Consider the following 23,880-nt stretch of genomic DNA (forward strand, 5'->3'; position numbering starts at 1 on the left):
GCAACATATCCCCTCTGCCATTAAAGCATAGCCTTATTTTTGGTGTTGTACTCTACAATACCTCCTTGCATGTCATGATGTATCTTGAACTTCAAAATACCATATTTCATAGGTTCTATTACTGTTTTCACTTTTTATTATCTCTGAAATTGAGACGCATTTTAAAATTAATACTTTGCCATAGTTTAATTGGTAACCTGTTATCTTTCTCAGGGGTACATAAAATGGTGTGAATTACAATTAATGGCATTTTACATTTGATGAAATAATGTAAATAAATAAAGAATATTTTAGCTTACATCATCCGTCTTGACAATAGAATTATGATAAGACCCAACATGATAAGTCTGTGAGTTGATACTAAATCTCTTTACTCTTACAGTAAAGCTTTGGTCCTTACAGATGGCTAGACTTCCCTCCTCTCATTCTCTGCCAGCACCACCTCTTCCCATCTCTTTCTGTGTCTCTCCCCCTTCCCTTCTCTCTCTCTCACTCTCCCCCTCTTCTCTCCTTCTCTCTTCTTTCCTCTTCCTCTTTTTCCCCTCTTTCTTTTTTCTCCTCTCTAATATTTTTTCTTTTTTTCCTTAATTTTTATTTATTTTTTAATTTACACCCAAGATAGTTAACATGTAGTACGATAATGATTTCATCAGTAGAATCCAGTGATTCATCCCCAACATGTAACACCCAGTGCTCATCCCAACAAGTGTCCTCCTTAATGCCCCTTTCCCATTTAACCCTTCCCCCCACCCACAAACCCTCCAGCAACCCTCAGTTCTCTGTATTTAAGAGTCTCTTGGGGTGCCTGAGTGGTTCAGTCGGTTAAGCATCCAACTTTGGCTCAGCTCATGATCTTGAAGTTCGTGAGTTCGAGCCCCACATCAGGCTCTGTGCTGACAGCTCAGAGCCTGGAGCCTGCTTTGGATTCTGTGCTTCCCCCTTTCTCTGCCCCTCCTCCCCTGCTTGAGCTCGCTTTCTCTCTCTCTCTCTCTCTCTCTCTCTCTTTCTCTCTTTCTCTTTCTCAAAATAAATATTAAAAAAATTTTTTAGAAGAGTCTCTTATGTTTTGTTCCACTCCTTGCTTTTATATTCTTTTTTCTTCCCCTACCTTATGTTCATGTTTTGTATCTTAAATTCCACGTATGAGTGAAGCCATATGATACTTGTCTTTCTCTGACTAATTTTCCTTGGCATAATACACTCTGGTTCCATCCACTTTGTTGCAAATGGCAGGATTTCATTCTTTTTGATTGCCGAGTAATACTCCCATCACCTATACATATATACATACACACACACATACACACACACACATACATACTACATCTTCTTTATCCATTTATCTATTGATGGACATTTGGGCTCTTTCCATACTTTGGCTATTGTTGATAGCGCTGCTATAAACATTGGGGTGCATGTGCCCCTTTGAAACAGTACACCTGTATCCTTTGGATAAATACCTAGTAGTGCAGTTGCTGGGTTGTACGGTAGTTCTATTTTTAATTTTTTGAGGAACCTCCATACTGTTTTCCAGAGTGGCTGTACCAGTTTACATTCCCACCAGCACTGCAAAAGGGTTCCTCTTTCTCCACATCCTTGCTGACATCTCTCGTCGTTGCCTGAGTTGTTAATTTTAGCCATTCTGACAGGTGTGAGATGGTATCTCATTGTGGTTTTAATTTGTGTTTCCCTGATGATGATCACTCTCTAATATTTTAGAAGACTACACTATTCAGGAAAGATTTTAACAATCCTAATGTATAGGGGCACCTGGATGGCTCAGTCGGTTAATCGTCTGCCTTCAGCTCAGGTCATGACCTCACAGTTCATGAGTTCCAGCTCCATGTCGGGCAGTGCGCTGACAGTGCAGGGCCTGCTTGGGATTCTCTCTCTTCCCTCTCTCTTTGCCCCTACCTTCCTTGTGCTGTCTCTCTGAAAATAAATAAACTTGAATTAAAAAAAAAAAATCCTAGTATGTAGAATCGCTACATATATATACTATATTGTGCTAACAATTATCGTTGACCTATCTTACAGCACTTTTATCTCTTCTCTGTGAACAAACACATGAAACTTACACTAAAAATTGTGACATTTGGCTTTTTCAGGTCTTTTGCTGTATAGGCTAGTTCTGCACATAATTTTTCTCTTAATCCCTGTGTCACTAATGGAGAGATCCTGGTGTATTCCACATACATATTAACATCTGGGCTCTTTCCAGCTTTTCCTTTACCTCTGTCATGTAGCCTTTGACACATTCCAGATTATGTAGACTTTAGAAAACAAAAGGTCAACTCTCCTGATCACACTCACACCAAAGCATAAAGGGCTGTAGTTGGTGAATGGTATGCTGGTTTGTTATTTCTAGAAGGTTTTTTTCTTTTCTAGCTTTCTTTAGCCACAGACACCCATTTTTTACCTGCGTAGTTGATCAGTTACTATTAAGTGAGGTTGCCAAAACAAGAATTGGTCACCTTTTGAAAAGTGGTAGGCTAAAGTTCCTTTTGCTTGTAAAGAGGAGAGTGGCTCATTGCTAGTTTTTATGATCAAAGACCTAACGGTGGCTTTTTTTTTTTTTTTTTTTTTTTTAATAACATGAAGGTTATAGTCAGCCCACATACTATGAATTGCTGGTATCTGGAAAACAAATAGAGCATAGTAGTAGGTAAATCTGTTACTTGAATAATCATCTTAGTGTCTTGACATTTTTATTTGTTGACATCTCTGACACAGTATTGAGTGTATTATTTTTTCTGAAGAGTGCCCTTTGTTCCCCACAGACATTCCAGCTGCAGCTTCTGTCTCCTAGTAGCAGCATTGTCCCAGCATTTAATACGGGGACCATCACACAAGTCATTAAAGTTCTGAACCCACAGAAGGTGAGTAGCACATTTGAAGGCAATATCTGAGCGAAGTATAAGCATATTTCCTGAAATAAAATTTTGCTTTGGTTCTCTAGGGTTTTTTTTGACTCATATTCATAGAAGTATCTGGGAAAGGTCTACTCTAACCTCTTTATTCTTTTGTAGATTAGATAATAAATGCAGCTCAGACACATGAAATGGTTTAGTGGCAACTTATTAAAATGCAGCTTTAAAGAATTTGGAGGCTTACAGGTTTAATTTCTTTGCAGAAGAGTGGAAGGTTAGACATTTTAATCTTTACACAAGTTGCAGTCTAGGGTAAGAGTATCTGTACAACCCCATATATCCACATTTACTACTGTAGTAAGTATTCACAGCAAAAGTAGAAGCATTTTTAATGAACCAGCCAAATGAAAAGTAGCTTTAGAAACTGAAATTAAGCAATATTTTCATTACATCTTCTCAAAGAAGTAAATTGACTCTTTAATAGTCATCAGTTGACTCGTTTTCAAACAGGTTTTGAAAATGGTTAAGAGAATTTCTTCACCTTGAAAGATTTCTAGCAGTGTCTAATAACCCCGATATTTCCTTCTCACAAAACATTTTGCCTTTCCTCTGCTATGCAATGTATTTTGGACTATCTGCCTATAGCATAGCATAGATTCCTTTGATGATCTGATACATAAAAGTACAAATTTTCTTAGTGCATTAATATTTGAAATCTGCCACATAAAGTCAAAAGGATTTATAATTGAGCTGTCTTATAATGACTTCTGTTACCATAAGTTAACTCTTTTTTTTCTGTCCTGGGAACAAAAAAGTTTATGTTCACATTTACTGTTGGTTTTACAGAGAACATCAGTATCTCTGAATGTAGAGCATAAGATGACTATGTTACCTCATTTTTCTAGAAGCTTGGATCCAAAGGTTGAATGTTTTTGAAAAGCACTCAGCCAGTGTGACTATGAAATGCTCCCAAGTGGTTCTGTCCCATTAATGCAGTTCTAGGATTGGAGCTGATGATGTGTTTTGGAGATGCATTTTCTCTACTCGACTGTATGATGTTGGCCAGAGTACTAGGCAGTAGGGATGGTGGTGGTTTGCCTGTTTCATTTTTAAGATACAGCTTTGCTGTAAAATAATTTGTTTCCTTTGAGATTAAAAGTCTATTTTGTAGGGGTGCCTGGGTGGCTCATTTGGTTAAGTGTCTGACTCTTGATTTTGGCTCAGGTCATGATCCCAGGGTTGGAGATTGAGCCCTATGTTGGGCTTGGAGCCTGCTTAAGATTCTCCCTGCCCCCCCCAATCCCCCCGCCGTCTCTGCCCCTCCCCAACTTGCACATGTGCTCTCTGTCAAAAAAAAAAAGTCTCTTTGTGGCCCACATAGATTCTAGAGATTTCCTTTCAGTGTATAATTTGTAATTCTCTGTTCTTCCACAGCAACAGCTGCGAATGCGGATCAAGCTCACATATAACCACAAGGGCTCAGCAATGCAAGATCTAGCAGAGGTGAACAACTTTCCCCCTCAGTCCTGGCAATGAGGGCCTGGGCACCATTCTCATTCTTGTCCCACTCAATCAAAGGAACTCTGGGAAGGAGGTTGTGATCGCTGGCAAGTCCCCCCCAACTGTACCATGGGCATGAGGAGCTGAAGAGAACTGTTGAGGAGGATTTTCCTGAAGTTATCGCTGACCTTGAAGCATTGTCAAAGACGAATCTCCTCTCCTCCACTGTTGAGGCTGGCTGCTTCTGGAGGCTACTTTGCACTCTTCCTCCTCTTCTCCTTTGTCCGCACTTCTCCACCCGTCCCACATTTACAGCCAGAATCAACATTCCCTGGGCCCCTGAGGAAATAAGCAGCTGGTCTGGAGGAGAGGACTAGAATCCATGGCAAGAAAACACTCACTCTGTCTGTGCAGCAAAGAGTTGCCCCTTCTTTCTACTGTGTTTTTCTGTGGACTGGGCGAGGTGGGGTATTCATTCCTCACTAGCTGGGTTACTATCTTCAGGCGCTTTTTACATCAGGCATTCAGAATGGAAATGTAAAAATGGACTTTAGGGAGCCCTGCCTTTTTCTACTGTTTCCCCCAATGTTTGAAAGAGGCATTAGGCTCCTGGTAGCCTTTTCTGTGCATTGCTGTATACACACAGACACACACATGTATGTATGTTTGTTACCAAGAACTGGGTAGACCTGGAGAGGTTATTTTAAACACTGGACAGATGCAGTTAAAAAGAGCTTTTGTTGAGATTTGGCATGAAGGATATGGTGCTCTATTTGTAATAGAAACTCCCAAGGCTCTTCCAGCTCCCCCTTCTCTCCATTCTTTAGCTGTAGTCATGAATACTCTCCATGATTTTCAGAATTGATTCCCCTGAAAGTGCAAAGTGAACAATTTCTAAAGGATATATTGTTATTAATGCCCCTGTTCCCACCACAAATTTTAAAAGTTTCTCCTAAGCCCATAACTTGCCTGTTGAACTATGGTAAATGGGTGGAAAGAGGAGTTAGCTTTTTAAGATCAGACTCCTTTAAAAAACACCTTTGCCCATAGGAAGAGTGAGTATCAGACTCATCCTAGAGCATATTGGAGTCATCTTCTTCATGATTCCAAACCTTCCTTTTTATTTCCTGAGCCTGGCTTGGACCTTGGCATTCCGTTTGAATTCCTTCTTCTAACTGGAACATTTGTGTTGTATCTGTAACACTGGCACTGAAATAAAGACCACGCGGTTAAAGAAATCTTTCCTATATTGTACTTTATGGTGTTGGAATGAAGCCTTGTAGCTTCCTTGCCCCTGTATGAGAGGAGGTCTTATGGACACCATAGGGTAGGCATATCCTTTCCTGAGTCTGAGAAGTTGGTGTCTTGAGAGTAGCCAATCTCATGAATATCTGCATCAAAGACCTGAGGTCTGGAGCTTTTTAAACTAGTGAGAGTGCCGAGTGCTTTTTAGAAAGGACCCCTGTGTTATCAAACCTTAACACTGAGTTGCTGGAGTGAGGTAAGGTGACTCCTGTGGCACATATTGAATGTACCGTGTACGTTCAGGTGCACAGGTGCCATGTCTGATACACTAAAAAAAGAAAGAAAAAGTCAGGCCCACCTTGCTCTTACAATGTTTGCAATCATTACTGTATTGATTACAGTATAATGACTACTTTGGCTCTGGTCTTAAACCTGGGTACAAATATCTTTTTTTCCCCCTTCACTTCCCCAAGACTTTACTTAAAATTTTCAGTGTCTTGTCAAATCTAGCTCTGTATCAGATGCTAGATTATTCCTAACATTTGACAAATGGGGGTTGAACTAAAAGGCTCCAAAGGGGAAGATTTCTGGTCTTATGTAAGAGCAAGATTTGCTAAAATTTACTCTACTGGGTAAATGGTTGATTGAGTCAAGAACAGGATATTACCTTGTGCATAGTTTTCAGTAAAGGCAAGTGCGGACTAGTGTATATTTCCAACAGCTGCTCTGCCTGTGCGATGAAAAATACAGCCTTTTAAGCTTTCTTTGCAGACTGATTTCCTTGGATGGATACTTAATGCTGTGAAACATGATAGGGTTAACATAATATTGGTGGATTTCTTCAACAGAATTTATCTAACATTCCTCTTTGTGGTAGAGGCTTTATTTTCTCTCACATTTATAGTTGACCAGTTCAAGTTTCTTTAGTTGGACTGAGTTGGATCTCAGAAACCTGCTGAAGACCATGCTAGAAGACAATGCTAGCTAATGGAGCTGGAAGGGGTCTACTCTAGTAACAAATCTCCATGGGTGATTATAGTTTCGAGGTAGAGTTATAGGATTATTCATAGCTTTGTCTAGATAAAGGGATAAAAATCATGGCCTTAACACAAGGGGTGCTGCCTAGAATATGAAGTGGTTTTGGAGAGTGAAACTGAGCACCACACTGAAGAACTAGTGGCCAAAAAACTGCCTAGGATACTGATGGTTGTGAAGACTGTTCCAAGTAATTGGATCTTTGAAAGCTTCAGCGTGCCTTAGTTTCTAGGATCAGAATAAGTTCTCCTCGTACTTGGCCTTGCTGCTAAAAGGAGAAATCTCTTAATTTTTATGAATACTTACACATTTCAGTAATTTCTTTCCCTGGTATGACCATTCGAGGGGGAGCAAATTTGAATAGATTTACAACTTCAGAGCCATTGTGAGGAAAGAGTGATTTCCATGGCTGTTTTAATAACTCCAGGGTGATAAGCAGTGAGCCTACACATACTTGGACAATTTCACATGCACTTTTACCTCATTTTCCCCCTCTTTCCTGTCACTCCTACCCCCAGCCCCAAAGTAATCCTAAGGGAGAATTAATCTAAGTAATCTCAAAAAACTGTAGGAAGGGTGCTCTACCCGAGAAGCTTCTCCCACAATGCTCTGGTGCTGTTACCTTGAGGTGATTTGGACAGTCATGGAATGTTTTATGCTGTGTGTAGTGATCATCTGTTCCTTTTAAGGTCTTTCTCATTTAAAGAAACATTCCTCAGTGTAACAGTTGGGAGGGGATTCTTTCCTCTTACTAGGTTAAAGATGTATTTCATTCACATAAGAGAGTAGACATTTAAAACTGTTCAGCACTAATGGTTTGAGTATTTCCATCTACTGTATAAACATGCTTTCCATTTTTACATTCTTCTAGAAGAGATTGGAAGGGGATACTGTTTGAGGTTCAACTTGATGATTATTTTCTGCATTGGAAAATATTTGGGCCACAAGAACTAGGGGGAAGAAAGAGTTTGAATGTGTATATTTTTTTCTAGTGAATGTATTTTATCCACACGGTCCTAAACCAAGTGAGAGCTAGAGAGCAAAAAGTGGATATTCACAAATTTGTGGTTGGTGGAGAGGTGGTTCATGACTGTGTGTTTATGCGTTTGGGAGTGGGGAGGGTCACTGAAGAGGAAAAGACCTGAAGTTTGAAACACTTTGACCAGCTTTGGCTCAGGAAGGTGGGGCTGCTTGTAGAAGTGGAAGGTGAATCACTCTTTTTCAAGCAATAGTAGTGAGGGGGCTCCATCTGCAGGGTTCTAGGACCCAGACACTTAAACAGAAGGACGTGCTGAAGCAGCTTGCATGGTTGCTTCATGAACTTCCATGAGGCTGATTCTGGCTTCAGGATGGAGCATTGGAGATTTTTCGTTTTTGTTTTTGGAACCTGCTGTTGCGCTTTGTGTGTTTTGTTTTTGTTTTCTATCTGGGGGGGGAGGGGCTCATGGGAAAGAGCTTCTGAACTCTTTCCTTTGTGAACTCCCACTGTGTCCCTGTAAAGTCCTTTTCTTTCATAATTGTTGTAAGTTACATTTTCATGAAGCCCCATCACATCTTCTTTACTGTAAAAATATTAAAGGCTGTTTCTAAGTGGGACGGCTAATTCTAATTATTGCAGACATATTTTTGAGATGTAAAAAAAATTTAAAATTAAATGATAAGTCTTAGAGGTGAGTGAGGAATAAAATGGATGTAAACATTTACATGGGATGCATTAGAATTCTGTGTGTATTGTCTTTTGGTTGAAACAAATTATGAACAGTGACTAATAATAAAAAGTCAATACTCAAATGATTTAAAATTTGCTTCCTTGCTTCTTACAAGTAGATTAGAAAAGGCTTGAATGAATTCTTATTCCAGAGCTTTGAGCTAAACTTACTGACCTGTTAATGTTTCCTTTACAGAAATCTCAACCTAGAGGAATTTGAATGACTTAAATCTGTAGTTTAGAGACAGTCAATAGTGCAATTGGAAATTTTTAACTAATGATTATTAACTAATGCTTACTTCTCCACATGGGTGAATTCTCAAACAAGGCAAAGCATGTCAGGGTGAAATGTGTATTAGGGGCCAGGATGGGGTTTTAGTTATAAGCTTCTCTTTGTAAATTGTTTAAGTGTATCTGTGACTGAGAAGAGGAAAGATTGACCAGCCAAAATGAATTCTGTTTCATGATCTATTTTATATGAATTCTTCCATAGAAGAATGGTTGGAAGTTGGAAGCTGTAGGTTTTCTATTACTCGGGTGATCCCTTATAGTCCCTTGATTGAGAAGTGGGAGAGTGTGACAGCCCCCTAAGTGAGGAGGAGAATAGAGCCTGTGGCCTTTATCTAGTTTATGCAGAAGTGCCCTTTGGCACTGTTTGATAAGTGACATTTCTGTAACCTTTCCTTATATATGGATTAGTTAAAATTCATCTTTGTTTCTAATACTAAATTTGGTTAACACTTTCATCTCCATATAATTTCATGTAGAGAAAAATCTAAAAGCTACATTAGAGAAGTTTACCCAGTAATAATAGAGTTCAGACATTTACTTAACAATACAATGATTAGTGCTTAGATTTGAACTTTAGTCCAGAAGGACCGAATTAATTTTTATCACTTATAAGGGTTTTCCATGCTGTTTCCTCCCCTAGTTTATTTGTCCCTTTATTTTGGAAATAATGAAAACATTCACAGAAAAAAACATTCCTTCAAATCCTGAAGCCAGGTAAATACTACCTGTTTCTTTGGAACTAAAATAAAGAAAATCTGCTCAACCTGTGTTAGAAATAAGAGATTTAGGCCTAAAGATGACTTTGTGATGATCATTAAAGGAGTGGGAACCAGCTATAAATAAGTGAATGTAGTAAGATCTTACGGCTCTTCTACCAGTTTGACAGACTTTTCTTCTCCAGACTTTGTATTTTGTAGTGAGGATTAGGGAAAGCTCCTAGGATAAATTTGTGTGTGTGTGTGTGTGTGTGTGTGTGTGTGTGTGTGTGTGTGTCCTTCCCAGGTGAAGAGAGAGAGGTATGTACTTATAAAACGATACAGAGAGGAAGCAGTAATGACTTGTCTGTCTCTTGGCTTGATCTAAACAGTGATTTCTGTAATGATGAACCTGCAGTGAGGGCAGATGGATTTTTCTACAGAAATTCCCAGAGGAATTTATTTTTAGGGTTAGTCTCAGCTGTTTACCATTTCCAGAAACCATAGTTACATAACCCTTGGCATACATAATGCACATTGCCTTGAACTGGGGAAGAACATGAATATGTGACCTTTGAAACAGTATAAAATGTTAATGGTACTACATGATTTGAAAAAGAATCAATTGCTTGACTGCTAAATTGGATCTTAGAACATGGAGACCTTTAAAGAGCTGCATCATAAATGATTCCCTGCAACATCTGGGCTGGAAATTCTTTTGTTGTTTGTTTTCCTTATGAAAGGGGTACTACTGTTGTTGATGAAAAAATAGTAAATACATAAATTTTAGCATATGCTTGTATTCTGAATTGATGCTTTAGCCTTTATTCCATTGATTTTAAAAAAACCGAAAACCAATCTACCACTGCTGTTCCCCAGCATTAACTCAAAATGCTGATCCTGGGATAGGATCCTTTGCCCTTGTTCAAGGGATCAATCAATAAAGAGTTTCTCATGAGATCTGGAAAAGGCAATGTATAAAACCTCAAGAAACAAGCTTTTAGAAACCCTAATTCTGAACCTCATTTTGGTCTTTCCACTGCCCATCTGCCCTTGGTTAAAGTTCACTTCTCTATATGGGTGCCTATAACCTTCATACCGGTGTTCTTGCTGGAATAAGTTACCCAGTAAGCATTGAAATGGGAATTCAACTACTTATTTTTTTAAATAATTTTTTTAAGTTTGAGAGGAAGAGAGCAGGGGAGAGGTTGAGAGAGAATCCCAAGCAGGCCCTGCACCATCAGCATGGAGCCTGATGTGGGGCTCAAACCCGTGAAACTATGAGATCATGACATGAGCCGAAACCAAGAATCAGGTGTTTAACCAACTGAGCCACCAAGGCACCCCAGGATTCAACTACTTTGAGTAGCTTTCATGAAAGTAGTTTCAAGGTGGAAGGAAGACCCAGGAGGTAGTCAACCTAAGACCTTTTTTCACTTTATATCAGACTTGCCAAAGTCATTTTTAATTTATTAAAATAAGACAAATGAAGATTACTGGAGATTGAATTTTGGCATATGCAAAGTAGCTCATATGAAGGGAGAAAGTAGTTTCCAAACTTTTACAGAATAAATCATTTGTACAGAGAATTTTTACAAGAGTCAAATTTTATCTTAGAATTTAAAAGATCTCCGAATGCATATATATCTCACAGTAGAGAAGGGGGCACAGACTATGCTGTTAGATCTCAAAACTCTTGTACTAAGCCTACAATTAAAATGTTTTAATTTTTTTAGTGTTTCTTTTCTGAGGGGGGAGATCTCAAAACTCTTGTACTAAGCCTACAATTAAAATATTTTATTTTTTTTAGTGTTTATTATTTTTTTGAGGAGGGGGTTGGACAGAGGGGCAGAGAGAGAGGGAGACACAATCTGAAGCAGGCTTCAGGCTTTGAGCTGTCACTACAGAGCCCAGGGAGGTTGGGGGGGGGGGTGGTGTTCAAACTCACGAACCCTGAAATCATGACCTGAGCTGAAGTTGGATGCTTAATCAACTGAGCCACCCAGGCACCCCTCAATTAAAATATTTTAGACATACAGTTAGTCTGGGCTAGGCAAGTTGGAGCAGTGGATAATGGGGAGATAACTTTTCACCAATTATTCAAACCTCCGGAAATTACTGATTTTGCTGCTTAATTCCCTACATGTTGCTTGAAGATTCACTAACACCTGTGTAAGAGGAAAACCCTAAAATCCAGACATCTAAAAGGTTTCCTAGGAAAATTTAGAGCAGAATTAACAAGAGGAGAAGTCCGATGAACTGAGTAAATCTTAAATTTGGAAAATCAGACTTATAAATGGTTACTGTGAATTCCTACTAAGCACTTTGTATGCATTCAAAAAATCTCAAGAAATGAATCACTGGGTTTTACTCCTGAAGCCAAGACTACACTGTATATTAACTGGAGAATATAAATAAATGAATGAATGAATAAAATGTAAGCCCTTAAAAATCTTGATAATAACTGTTAGATATGAATTTCTGTTTCACAGCTAAGAAACAAAAGCTCAAAACAAATAAACTGCACAAGGGTATAGATGTAATAAGAGGCACAGCTCAGATTTGGAATTAGGCTGACTCCAAATCTGGCCCACTGGCTAGTCACAAAACTACCGTCCCTTCAGGAATTAAAATAATAAACTTCTAAAGATTTTCTAAATTAGCCTTACAAATAATAAAATGGTCTTAGACCATATTATGACTTGAGGCAGGGAAGTGACATTTTGTACACGAGGTTGGGTTGAATTTGCTAAAGAACGTCGTGAGCATCTTTAGGAAGAGAAAGGGCCTTGTTAAGGTGAATATCCTCGACAATCCGTTCAGTGGCTCCGCATGTGGGGGTGACAGGCCAGTTTTGAAGCAGAAAGAGGAAATGCCTGGGAGAGGTAAGTTACAAGAGCCACCCTCTGCGGAGGGCAGCGTCCGGTCCCTACTGACAGGTGCAGACCCCACCAGCCCTTAGTCCAGCCGGTACCTCGGAGGCGGTGATAGCAGTGAATAACCCTCAGTCCTCCAAACAGAGGGCAGCGGGCGACTCAGGCCCAGCCTTTCGGTAGCGCCCGGCCCCACCCGTGGGCTCCGCACCACCTGCCAGCTAGGATTCGGCTCCTCGCCGTAGCCGCGCGGGGCCCGCAGCTACGCAGGTCCCGCTGGGCTGCGGGAGGGGCGGGGCCCGGGGCGGGGCCCGCGGTCGCGGGGGGCGGGGCCAGGGGGCTGCTCGCGCGCGCGCCGCCGAGGCTTCGCGCGCCGTCGCGCCGGCCCGGCGTCCCTGTGCAGCCTCCGCGGCCGATGGGGGAGGTGGAGCCGGGGCCCGCGGGCCCGCTGGAGCCCCCGGAGCCGCCCGAAGCGCCCGCGAGCCGCCGGCCGGGCGGGATCCGGGTCCTGAAGGTGAGGTGGGAGGGTTGGGGAGGGAGCAAGGAAGGAGAGAGGCCGCCCCTGCCCCGCGCGGTGGCCGAGGCAGGCGGCGACCCCCGCGCCGCGTCAGCCCGCTTCGCCGCCCCGCTGCCCCGCAGTCTGGCTAGGGGCGCCGCGGACCCCGCAGAGGCCTCCGCGACTGGCCCCCGCCGAGGCCTTGGTCGCCTCTGTCTCCCCTCGACTGCCCATCCCTGGCCGCGCGCCACCCGCCTCGCAGGCCCACGCCTTCGGTCCGGCGTCCGCCCAGCCGCCGCCGCCCACCCGGCTCCTTCAGGACCCGGGGGCCCGCCTCGGCCTTCCTTGGCCTCGCTGGGAGCCGGGGGCCGGTCGCCCGTGGCCCGAGAGCAGGGCTGTAAGTACGCAGGGCTTTCTCCCCGGACACCTGAAGACATCACCCCAGCGGGAGGATGGCGGCGGTGATTGGCCGGGCGCTGCGGTGTGCTCCGGGCTGTGCTGGGTGGAGCGGGCTGACTCTGCCCCCGGGGCTCACCACCGAAGTTAGGACCCGGCTTGCGCTCCGAGGCGCAGGCCTACGCGCTCGACCTGCCTGCCTGGAGAGAGAATCCCCGGAGGATCTTAATCTCCGGGAATCTCTGGTCTCGTTGCAGCGGGGAGGAGGGGTTTGGCAGAACGGGCATTCCTGTTTTGGGAGTGGGGCTAACAATCCAGGGAGACGGCGATGGGGGAGCAGTTATGCAACAGGCATCTAGCAGGATTTTGGGGCAGGAATTGAGGGGAGTAGGAGGAAAATGAAAGCAGATGCAAGCAAGGCGGAGAGTGGAGACTTGAAGGGGATGACAAGAAGTTTAAATGCAAAAGAGATGTAAGGTCGGGAGGCAACAGTAAAGATGGTTTAAAGGAGGGGTTGTGGGAAATTAACTGGATGGAGTTTTCTACTAGCCTCTGAAATAGTTGGAGAGAAATTTTTCTGTAGGTCAAATATATAAGCTAGATGTCCTTCTGGAGGTGGAATAGAATTCTTTCTAGAGTTCTAGAAGAGGAAATCGGCAGAATTTAAAACTTGTCAGCGAGATGGAAGAGAAAAGAAAATTTAGAGGATTTGATGTCTTTAAAAATACTGTGCAAAACAGTGAAAATACTTAAAGTTAAAAATGCATTAATAGTTGTTAATTGGGATTAAGGGTGAGCATTGTATTGTTGAGATTTTTTTGTAGGACACTACAAAGGTGAGAACAATGCAAAAAATGATAGACGTAAAGTATCTGGTGAATCCATCCATGAAACAACATAAAATAGAACTCTGTAGAATATGAAACACTTTTTTCTGCTACTACCTCCCAGTCTGAGTGCAGTGACTTAAAGAAATAACTTTTCATAGTTTACCTTTACTTCTGCATAAACCTTGTACGTACTATTTTAACTTACTTAACCTTAAGTCTTAAGTATAATTACTTTAAGGTATTTATTTACTTTAAGGCATTTAAGGCATAATTACTTTTAGACATTTATTTAAAACTATAAGGTCACCAAGTGTAAATTGTAAATGAAGAAAAGTTCTGCCCTGGCTTATCAGGAAATGGCAGGTCTGAGAGATAGGTAATGTCCTCTGGCCTAGAAGATAAACAACCTTGGCTTTTTTTATAGCAACTTTTTGTTGGGGAGGGAGTGAATTATGAGAGGGGAGGAATTGAGAGAAAGGAGGCTCTTGATTCAAGGGTCCTACCTTCCTGCACTTCCAGGAGGTGATCCTATTTACCACTGGTTCCCTGGGGTTCCAGTCTGGGGACCATTAGAAAGATTCCAGAGATTGATTTTGATTATAGTACTGAGTTGGTGGGAGGCTGACAGTGTCTAATGCCCTTGCATCTCTTGCTTTATTGCATATGGTCAACATTTTAAATAATCCTTGTAAATTAATGGGATCATCAATGGTGAATAGGTGCTGTGTGTTCTGCATACAGAAGTTTCTTTAAGTAGCTGAGTAGTTGAATTTTGTGTCAAGTGAAACTGGACAAGAATCTATAGGTAGAAGAAAGTCATAGTCTCCTACCTGTTCTTCTCTAAAGAACCTTTGGAAAAGGCTTATTATTCTTTTTTTTTGTAATGCCTTTATTATACTTAATGCCTAATTGTGAGTATCATTATTGTCTAATATAGATCTTCATAAAAAAGGCTAGTATAGCTAAGCTAGTATAATTTAGCCAGGTTAGATCTAGGTCCATCTGTATGGGATATTGGAAAGTTTGATTCAAAACTCTTCTCCCAGATTTATTTAGCAAATTGCTAATTAGAATGTACCTGTTTACTGTTGTTGGAATATAAATATGATACTGGTAATTGGTAATACTCGTAAGATTATTGGGAGTACCTTTGAAGCATCATTTTCCAGATGTTTCCTACAACTTTGGGATTATTGTTTTACTCAGACTGTACAAGATAAGAAGTTACAACTGGACAGTGAGTGCCATGAGATCCGTTTTTGTCAGAACTAGCTTCAAGTTTTTATCCAAATAATGTGTGTATGTGGTTCTTAAAAATCCGTGAATACCAAAATGAGTTTAATGAACTGAAATATTCTTCCTATCCTTATCTCATCCCACCCTTTCCAAAATATTCCTTAACATATATATTCCTGGAGACGAGGCTATATTGTTTTAAAGTTTTGAACCGGGGAGTATATCTCCTACCTTAGAGAATTTCACATTCTAATAGAACTCAGTGCATAGGGAGAGTTACCTGACCAGACTCTTGTTTTTACCATGCATATATTAGAGCTAATTGTATGTGGGCATTTAATATTTTATCACCTTTGAACTGATACAGCCCTCATAGGTTATTTTCCTTTTTGGAGAGTTAAAAGCTTAAAGTAGGTACTTAATTCATGGCTTATTCTAAAGACTTGTGCTTTCTAGAAATACATTTAAATCTTAAATGTGCTCTTTTATACTTGTTTGATGTGAGAGGTAATTTTAGTTCTGTTCCCTTTTAGAAAAGTTTGTCAACAGTTTTTTATTTAAGAATAAGGAAAGCAATAGAATGTTCTTAATCTAGCAATTTCAGTGGAAAAGTGATTCTAAAAGCTGAAAATGTATCAGAGGACAGTACTGGCCTTCAGCAGTTATCTGATGCTTTACACAGTGGAGAAGAAAGCACAGGTAATTCAGCAATAGCTAATAACAGCTGAACAGTCCATCTAGATTTGTTGCTAGAAGGCTATGCTTGTTTGGTATGTAGGCCTTTTAAATGCCCATTGAGCAGGTTTAAGAGAATGATATCTACTCAAGTTCTAATTCAGCAGTTTATAGGGTGTAATATGTCATATATGTAGGAGACACATTCTTTGACCAACAACACATGTGTTCAGCAAAGTTCTTAAAGAATGTAGTTTGTTTTGTTTTGTTTTGTTTTGTACAAAAAGGTGTTTTTATTAAAGCACAGGGACATGACCCCTGGGCAAAAGGAGCTGCCAGGAATTTATAGTCTTGATACAAATATATAAACATTTAAAAATGTCTTTAAAAGGGGCGCCTGGGTGGCTCAGTTGGTTAAGCGGCCGACTTCAGCCCAGGTCATGATCTCGCGGTCCGTGAGTTGGAGCCCCGCGTCGGGCTCTGTGCTGATGGCTCAGAGCCTGGAGCCTGTTTCAGATTCTGTGTCTCCCTCTCTCTGACCCTCCCCTGTTCATGCTCTGTCTCTCCCTGTCTCAAAAATAAATAAAATGTTAAAAAAAAATTAAAAAAATAAAATTTATTTAAAAAAAAAATAAATAAAAATGTCTTTAAAAATCCTCACAGAAGAAAAATCATGGATGGACTAAAATAATAACTTCCTGGGGTTTCTCTTGACTTTTTTAAGATTGATGAGGGGCGCCTGGGTGGCGCAGTCGGTTAAGCGTCCGACTTCAGCCAGGTCACGATCTCATGGTCCGTGAGTTCGAGCCCCGCGTCAGGCTCTGGGCTGATGGCTCAGAGCCTGGAGCCTGTTTCCCATTCTGTGTCTCCCTCTCTCTCTGCCCCTCCCCCGTTCATGCTCTGTCTCTCTCTGTCCCAAAAATAAATAAATGTTGAAAAAAAATTTAAAAAAAAAAAAAAAAAAAGATTGATGAGATCATTGGGCCTTATTTGACCTTAAAAAGTTTTTTAAAAGAAGCTTTTTGGTGGTTGTGTGGAATAGTATCCACTTGCTCTCTCCAGTGAGCTAAATTTCTCTCCACTTGGTGCAGAACACAGAGCTTCCTTGTAAAGATGTTACTGTACCATATAGAATACTATTTTTTTTTTAAATCACCTTGATTTTTTTTAATGTTTTTATTTTCTTTTGTGGGGGGAGGGGCAGAGAGAGAGAGGGAGACACAGAATCCAAAGCAGGCTCTGGGCTCTGAACTGTCAGCACAGAGCCTGAACTCATGGACTGTGAGATCATCACCTGAGCCAAAGTCGGATGCTTAACCGACTGAGCCACCCAGGTGCCCCTAGAATGCTGTTTTTATTTTATTTTTTTATTAAAAAAATTTTTTTTTTAACGTTTATTTTTGAGACAGAGAGAGACAGAGCATGAACGGGGGAGGGGCAGAGAGAGAGGGAGACACAGAACCAGAAGCAGGCCCCAGGTTCTGAGCCATCAGCCCAGAGTGCGACGTGGGGCTCGAACTCATGGTCCGCGAGATTGTGACCCGAGCTGAAGTTGGACGCCCAACCGACTGAGCCACCCAGGCGCCCTCTAGAATGCTGTTTTTAGATGGACCAGTTGTTAATCTTTCCCAGAGACTAAAAAATAAGGAATATTTGGAATTAATCAGTGGTTAAAATTACTTGGTGATACAAGTATGATGGCCTTTGTCTTTGTAAAATAAGTGCTTGAAAGCCCTTTGTTAATTCTGAGATGTTCAGCTTTGAGAAAATGCTCTTGTTGAGAAGAGAGAGACCTAGTTCCCACTTGTAGCAGGGGTTTATCCTACTTATCTAAAGTTAGAATCAGTAATAATCCTCATGGTCTTAAATAGCTATATTCAAATCCTTAATATCTGTAAAACAGTTGATTTACTTGTCATTCTTGAACAATGAAGCCATTCTCATATTTTTCTTTCTTCCTCCCTGGGAATACCTTTTTGCTTCTCCTTCCATTTATTTATTTGTTTGTTTGTTTGTTGATTGATTGATTGAGAGAGAGAACGCTCACACACGTGTTGGTGAGGGAAAGGGAGGTAGAGAATCCCAAGCAGGCTGTGTGCTGTCAGCGCGGAGCCTGACATGGGGCTCATTCTCATGAACCTTGAGATCATGACCTGAGCTGAAATCGAGAGTCCATCGCTTAACCGACTGAGCCATTCAAGTGCCCATCCTTTATCAACTTTAGAAATTGAACCTTAGGTGCCACATTTGTCCTCAAATATTTAATCTTGGTAATTACAAAAATAATATTTGCTTTATTTATAGGTATTTCTGATTTCCAATGAGGAATAGTAACAAAAGTTTTTTATTTACTTTTTGGTTGGCAAAAAGATTTTAGTTCTCTGTAAAAAAGGAGATGTTCCCCCCTCCGCCCCAAGCTTATTCAACTTCTTGCCAGAGCATATTGGGCTAAAGTATAGACTGGCAATACATTTCTGTGATGGCAGTTCAGTTCTGAATGCATCAGTTTGCCACTCAGGTATTAAGGCTCCGTAATAGATTCTCAGTATAGAAGAGAGGAAGAAATATCAAATACATTATTAAAGCCCATTGTGATCCCCATAGTAATAGATGCATATTCAAGGTGAAGAGGTTCTGCTGTGGAGAGAGTAGAGTCGCTAATTTTAGGTATGCAGAGAGAATGGGGATGGGAAAATAGAAAGCTCTGTAGAGAACACAGGGTGACAAATGAGTAGAGTTTTCAAGCCTATCTCATCAGAGGGACAAGGTGAAGGACCTTTCAGACAAGTCACACAATTAAGGAATCGTGACATGTTTGGGAGTTATAGGTAGCTGGATATGACTGAAATAGTAACAGGTAATGGAGACTGACACTAGAGAGGTATGGCAGTGTAAGCCTTAGTGGAAATGCCTTTATATTAAAAGGAATAGAAATGGCCTATCATAAAAAAGAACAGGTAAATACTGATCTTTAGAGCCTTGTCATATTATTGCTGTAGCAGTTGTTTTTGCTTTGAGGTAACCACAATGTGTGTGAATTTCACATACCTAAATTTCAAATGCAACAGTAATTTTTTTGGGAACATGATTAGAATATAAAAACCATTTGTATAATATTCTATACTTATTTAGGCTGTGAGGCAGAGGGTCAGGACCCTAGAGAAGCTCTCAATTTGCATTATAGAGACATGTCCAAAAACATCTAATGCAGCATTGTTTATAACAGTGAGAAATTAGAAACAAACTAAATGCCATCAACAGGAGAATGGATATATTGCAATGTATTCATATAATGGGATATATTCAAATGAATGAGCTGGGTGTATTAGCATGACCAATATTGACCCCCCCCCCCCCCCGCAAAAATGGCAAGGTAAAACATAAGTATGTTAGCATTTACAGTTATAAATCATGTAAAATAAAATTTCATTTATAGATATATACATATATGGCAGACAGAAAAATGCATGGAATGGTGAATACCAAATACAATAGAGTGTTTCTGCGGAGAGAGGGAAGGAAATGGAATTGATGGAGTATCAGGTAGCTTCAGCAGTATATGTAAGAATATGTTGTATGTATGTTCTTTAGAAAAAGGATCTGAAATAAATATGACAAAATGTTAAATTTTATGAAAGGTGGGTAATAGGTGGTGCACAGATAATTCTTGACATTTTTCTGAAAACATAAGAAAAAGAAAGGGTCAGAGAAGCTAATGGACAGAGTCCCGAACAGCTAGCAGGAGAGAAAACCATTTTCCAGCTTAGGAATGGGCATGGTGGATGTGGAAAGCCCCAAGAGAGGAGGTGTTTGGTGAATGTAAAGTGGAAGGGTGGGGTGAAGACTGAATGTGTCTAACTCAGCCAGACATTATAGCTAATGATTTCTTTCTTCTTGATGTTTTTTAGAGAAATATGAAACGCAATGGGAGCAGAACTTGTTTGAATAGGAGAAGTAGGTTTGGTTCTCGAGAAAGAGACTGGCTGAGAGAAGATGTGAAGAGAGGTTGTGTTTACCTTTATGGAGCAGACACGACCACTGCCTCTACAACCGCCTCTGCCTCCTCTGACTTACATCTTGTCCTGTGTACAGTGGAGACCCCCGCGTCGGAAATCTGTGCTGGAGAGGGAAGGGAAAGTCTGTATCTACAGCTTCATGGGGACCTAGTCAGGTATGGTCTGAGTTTTACCACTCTGATGTAAGTCATTACTCTTTGTGATGGGAAGTGGGCTCTAGGATTTTCATTGTGTTTAGAACTGATGTTGATTGTGGGGTCACTAGGCTTGAAATAAGATTTGTCCTTGGAATGCTGACATTATGATTCCTGAATTTAAAAGCCATCAGGGAAGGAAAATGTGATGGTTACTTCATTTGGATTACACCATGGGTCAGATATCTAAATTTAAAATAAATATTTTAAAGTTATTTAAAAAAATAATACATGTAAATAGAATGAAATTGAAATCTGTAGAAAGAAATAGAGAAGTATATATGCTCATCCATAAATATGTGTCTCTCTGTATAAATTTTATTTTATAATTATTTTTTAAAAAAATTTTAAGTAATCTCTACACCCACCATGGGGCTCGAACTCATACCTCCTAGATCAAGAGGTGCATGCTCTACCGACTGAGCCGGCCAGGCACCCCTGTATATAAATTTTAAAACTAATGGTGCTATATCCAGCACACTACTGACTGGAAATCTCTTATAGATCTTTCTGTATTAATATTTATATAATTTACATTTATTTAATGGGTGTATAATAGTCCATTTTATGAGTCTACCATCATTTTAGCCAATCTTTTTTTTTTTTTTTTTTTAATTTTAAGTAGGCTTCACACCCAACGTGGGGCTTGAACTCACCACCCTGAGATCAAGAGTGGCATACTCTACCAACTGAGCCACAAAGGTGCCCCAGCCAGTCTCCTATTAATGGACATTCAGATAGTTACTACTTTTTACTTCTACAAGCAGTGTTGCAGTAAATATTCTTTTACCTATGATATTTCTCCCATGTGGAGGTAATCTGTAGGATAAACTCCTGGAAGTAGAATTGCTGGGCCAAAGGATATATGCATTTACCGTTTTTTTGTTTTGCTTTTTTGTATGTAGACTTTGTGCCCAGCACAGAACCCAATGCAGGACTTGAACTCATGACCCTGAGATTGAGATCAAGAGTCGGATGCTTAACTGACTGAGCCACCCAGGTGTCCCTGTGCATTTATAATTTTGATATATATTGTCAGATATCTCTTCATAGAAGTTAAACTTTGACAAATAATAATAAAAATATGCCTATTTTCCCCTTTCTCCAGATCATGTTAGGATTAAATTTTATATGTAAATATAAATACATACTCAAGCATGTGAGCACATACTTGCTTGTGAATAGACCTGATTGTCAACAGTTTTTAAATTAGAGAATCATAAAGTCAGCATTCCAAGGACAAATCTGTTTTCAAGCCTAATGACTTAGATTTTTGCAAATCTGGTAGGAATTTTGTTATTTTGTCATTTTAATTTTCATTTATCTTAATGAGTGAAGTTGAGCATATTTTTATAGATTCAAATGCCATTTGTGTTCTTTAGAATTTTTTATATAAATGTGAAAAAGTATTCTTACAGTAGTCTTATACTGTGTTTATGAACTCTGTGCTTCAATTAAAAAAAAAAATGGCTGGTTCTTTGAATTAGACATCAAATAAGAGCTTAAATGCCTGACCATTCTCCTTCTCTCCTCCCTCCCTGTAACAAATGTCTTGAAACAGAAGTTAGAGCTGTAGATTTAGAGTGAGCGGCTCGTGAAAGTGAGAAAGGAAGCTCCCACTTACTCCTCAACATGTGGTAATAATAGTAACACCTTTAGTTGAGCTAAAAATTGATGTCACTTAAAAAGTCTAAACTGAAGTTTACTATGTGCTTCTTTTAGGGTTTGGACTAATTCCTGAAAAAGTAGATTAGCATGTGAATGTTTTCCTTGTTCACCAGTTAACTAAATTTCCTAAATCCATTTGCAAAACGTAAGGATCAGACTGGGTGATCCTTAGGCTTTTCTAAATCTTAACACCGATTCCGATCTAATTATATCAGGTGCAAAGCCTTGACCTACATTATAGCTGGTAGTGATTGATGGAGTTCATGTATTTAAGCATAAGACTTACTCATTTGTATACTAATGTGTATGTGTGCAGAGATACAGAAAAGTGGAGGAACTCTGAATTGGCTTGCTGCTCCTAGCTGTGTAGTTAAGAATCCAAATGTGAAATAATTTGTGAATCTAAACTACTTAAAATGGAAAGTTTGTCTTTTTTTCTTTTTTTTTTTTTAGCCCTGTGGCCTTGATAATTTTGTAATGAAATAGGTCTTCGTAGATCTAATTGATTAGAAAATAGTGAAAACACTATTGAATTGCCATTTGAAAAGAATGAATATATTTCAATTTCTGGAGTAGGAGCTCGAGAAGTTTAATTCAGCCAGAGAATGATGATGGTGGTGATGATGGTGGATTTTTGCTAACATTGACTGCTTGTTTTGCCAGTCACTGTGCTTAGTGCTTAACACTCCTATTCTCATTAAATCCTCACAGTAACTCCAAGGGAAGTAGCATCCTTTCTTTCAGATGAGGAAGAGTGAGGCTTTGCCGGAGGTCCTGGAACCTGTTCAAAGTCAGGTACTGCCAGGCAGTTGGAATGCCTCAGTCATTCAAAGTAGGTGGTGGACTTTGTTCTTCACCCAGTCCCTCCTGGAGGGGAACTGGTGCTGCGTCCCTTACTCAGTTTTACTATATAAGCATACTTTTTTAAAGATTTTTTTTAGATCTCTTATTCAACTGTTAATTGCTTGAATTCAGTCTTGTGTTATCTAATCACACGAATAGGTACTTCCTAATAGCCTGTAAGATATTGACAATCTAAGGGATTATTTTTATTCTTTTTTATTTTTGCTATTTACTGGTGTAACACGGTCATTGTAGAAATTTAGGAAGATGAAAAAGTATAAAGAGAAATAATAATATTCAATGCTTATGCATTTTGTAGATTACCTCATTTAATTTTCACAATGATCTTGTGAGGTAAATGTTATTTTCATTTGGGAAAATGAGGCTTAAGGTTAAGAATCTCACGTAAGATCACTTGTGGAGTATTTCAGTCAGATGGGGGTTCTCTAAATGTGGGGTGCTTCATTTGAATGGAGGCCACCTGTGCATGCGGTGAAAGAATTCACCCAAGGCAGAGCAAGGGAGAGAAGTTTCTAGACTCAATGTAAGGTAGCAGAGGGCAGAACAGCAAAGGAGAGATGGCCTGACATGAGGTGATGGTGAGGGGCTATAGTTATAGGGTGGAATGAGGGAATACAGGGACAAATGGAATTTTTCCTTTTTTGGTAATCTTAAGAACTGCCTGGTTGTAAGTAGCCCGTTGGTTGGTTAGAGCCTATGGCTTAATGAGCCTGTTGGAGTCCAGTGCGGTGGTTCCTGTGGGCCCTTTTACCTTGCTCAGGTTTCCAGTGCTTAAGACTGTTGCCTAAAAGCCGCCTCTACATAACTGAGCTAATAAGAGGAGCTGGAATTTGAACTCCAGCATTCTGACACCAGGTCCCATATTTTGACTTTCCACACCAACGTTTTTCTTCAGGTCTTTTTCAAAGTAAATGTGCGTAATTTTTAAAAATTACTTATTTGGGCCCATACCATATATTCAGTTTTGTTTACTGCATTCTTCAGTTAATTTCCTGTGTCATTAAAAATTCCTTAGACATCCGTTTTAATTGCTACAGAAGATTCCATTTTCTGGAAATACTATAACTTGTTTAAAAATTGAGTAATAATAGGCAATAATGATTTAGAGCTTTGATTCTAGAACAAGAGTGTGTGGGTTCAAATCCTGGCTCTGACCGTCACTATGCAAGTTATATAATGCTCTGTGCCTTAGTTTACTAATGTATAAAATGGAGAATGATTATATTTACACTATAGAGCAGTCATGATGAAAATTACACATTATAAAGATCAAGTGAATTAATACTTG

General features: G+C 40.0%; 2 protein-coding genes across 3 annotated transcripts in view; both read left to right on the forward strand.

Annotated features, from left to right (window-relative positions):
• Positions 1 to 8,444, forward strand: part of AP1G1 (adaptor related protein complex 1 subunit gamma 1) — an 80,656-nt gene extending 72,212 nt beyond the window's left edge. For both annotated transcript variants that reach the window (XM_043599592.1, XM_043599593.1), the window contains 2 exons: positions 2,781 to 2,879; positions 4,305 to 8,444. In XM_043599592.1, coding sequence (XP_043455527.1) covers positions 2,781 to 2,879; positions 4,305 to 4,406 — 201 coding nt within the window. In that variant the 3' untranslated portion in view covers positions 4,407 to 8,444. The remainder of the gene's footprint in view (positions 1 to 2,780; positions 2,880 to 4,304) is intronic.
• A 4,114-nt stretch (positions 8,445 to 12,558) lies between these two features.
• PHLPP2 (PH domain and leucine rich repeat protein phosphatase 2) overlaps positions 12,559 to 23,880 on the forward strand; it is an 81,805-nt gene continuing 70,483 nt past the window's right edge. The window contains exons 1-2 of the mRNA XM_043599595.1: positions 12,559 to 12,731; positions 19,759 to 20,021. Of these exons, the coding sequence (XP_043455530.1) occupies positions 12,633 to 12,731; positions 19,759 to 20,021 (362 nt within the window). The 5' untranslated portion in view covers positions 12,559 to 12,632. The remainder of the gene's footprint in view (positions 12,732 to 19,758; positions 20,022 to 23,880) is intronic.

This window comes from Prionailurus bengalensis, chromosome E2, assembly GCF_016509475.1.
Source record: "Prionailurus bengalensis isolate Pbe53 chromosome E2, Fcat_Pben_1.1_paternal_pri, whole genome shotgun sequence".
Taxonomy (NCBI): Eukaryota; Metazoa; Chordata; class Mammalia; order Carnivora; family Felidae; genus Prionailurus; species Prionailurus bengalensis.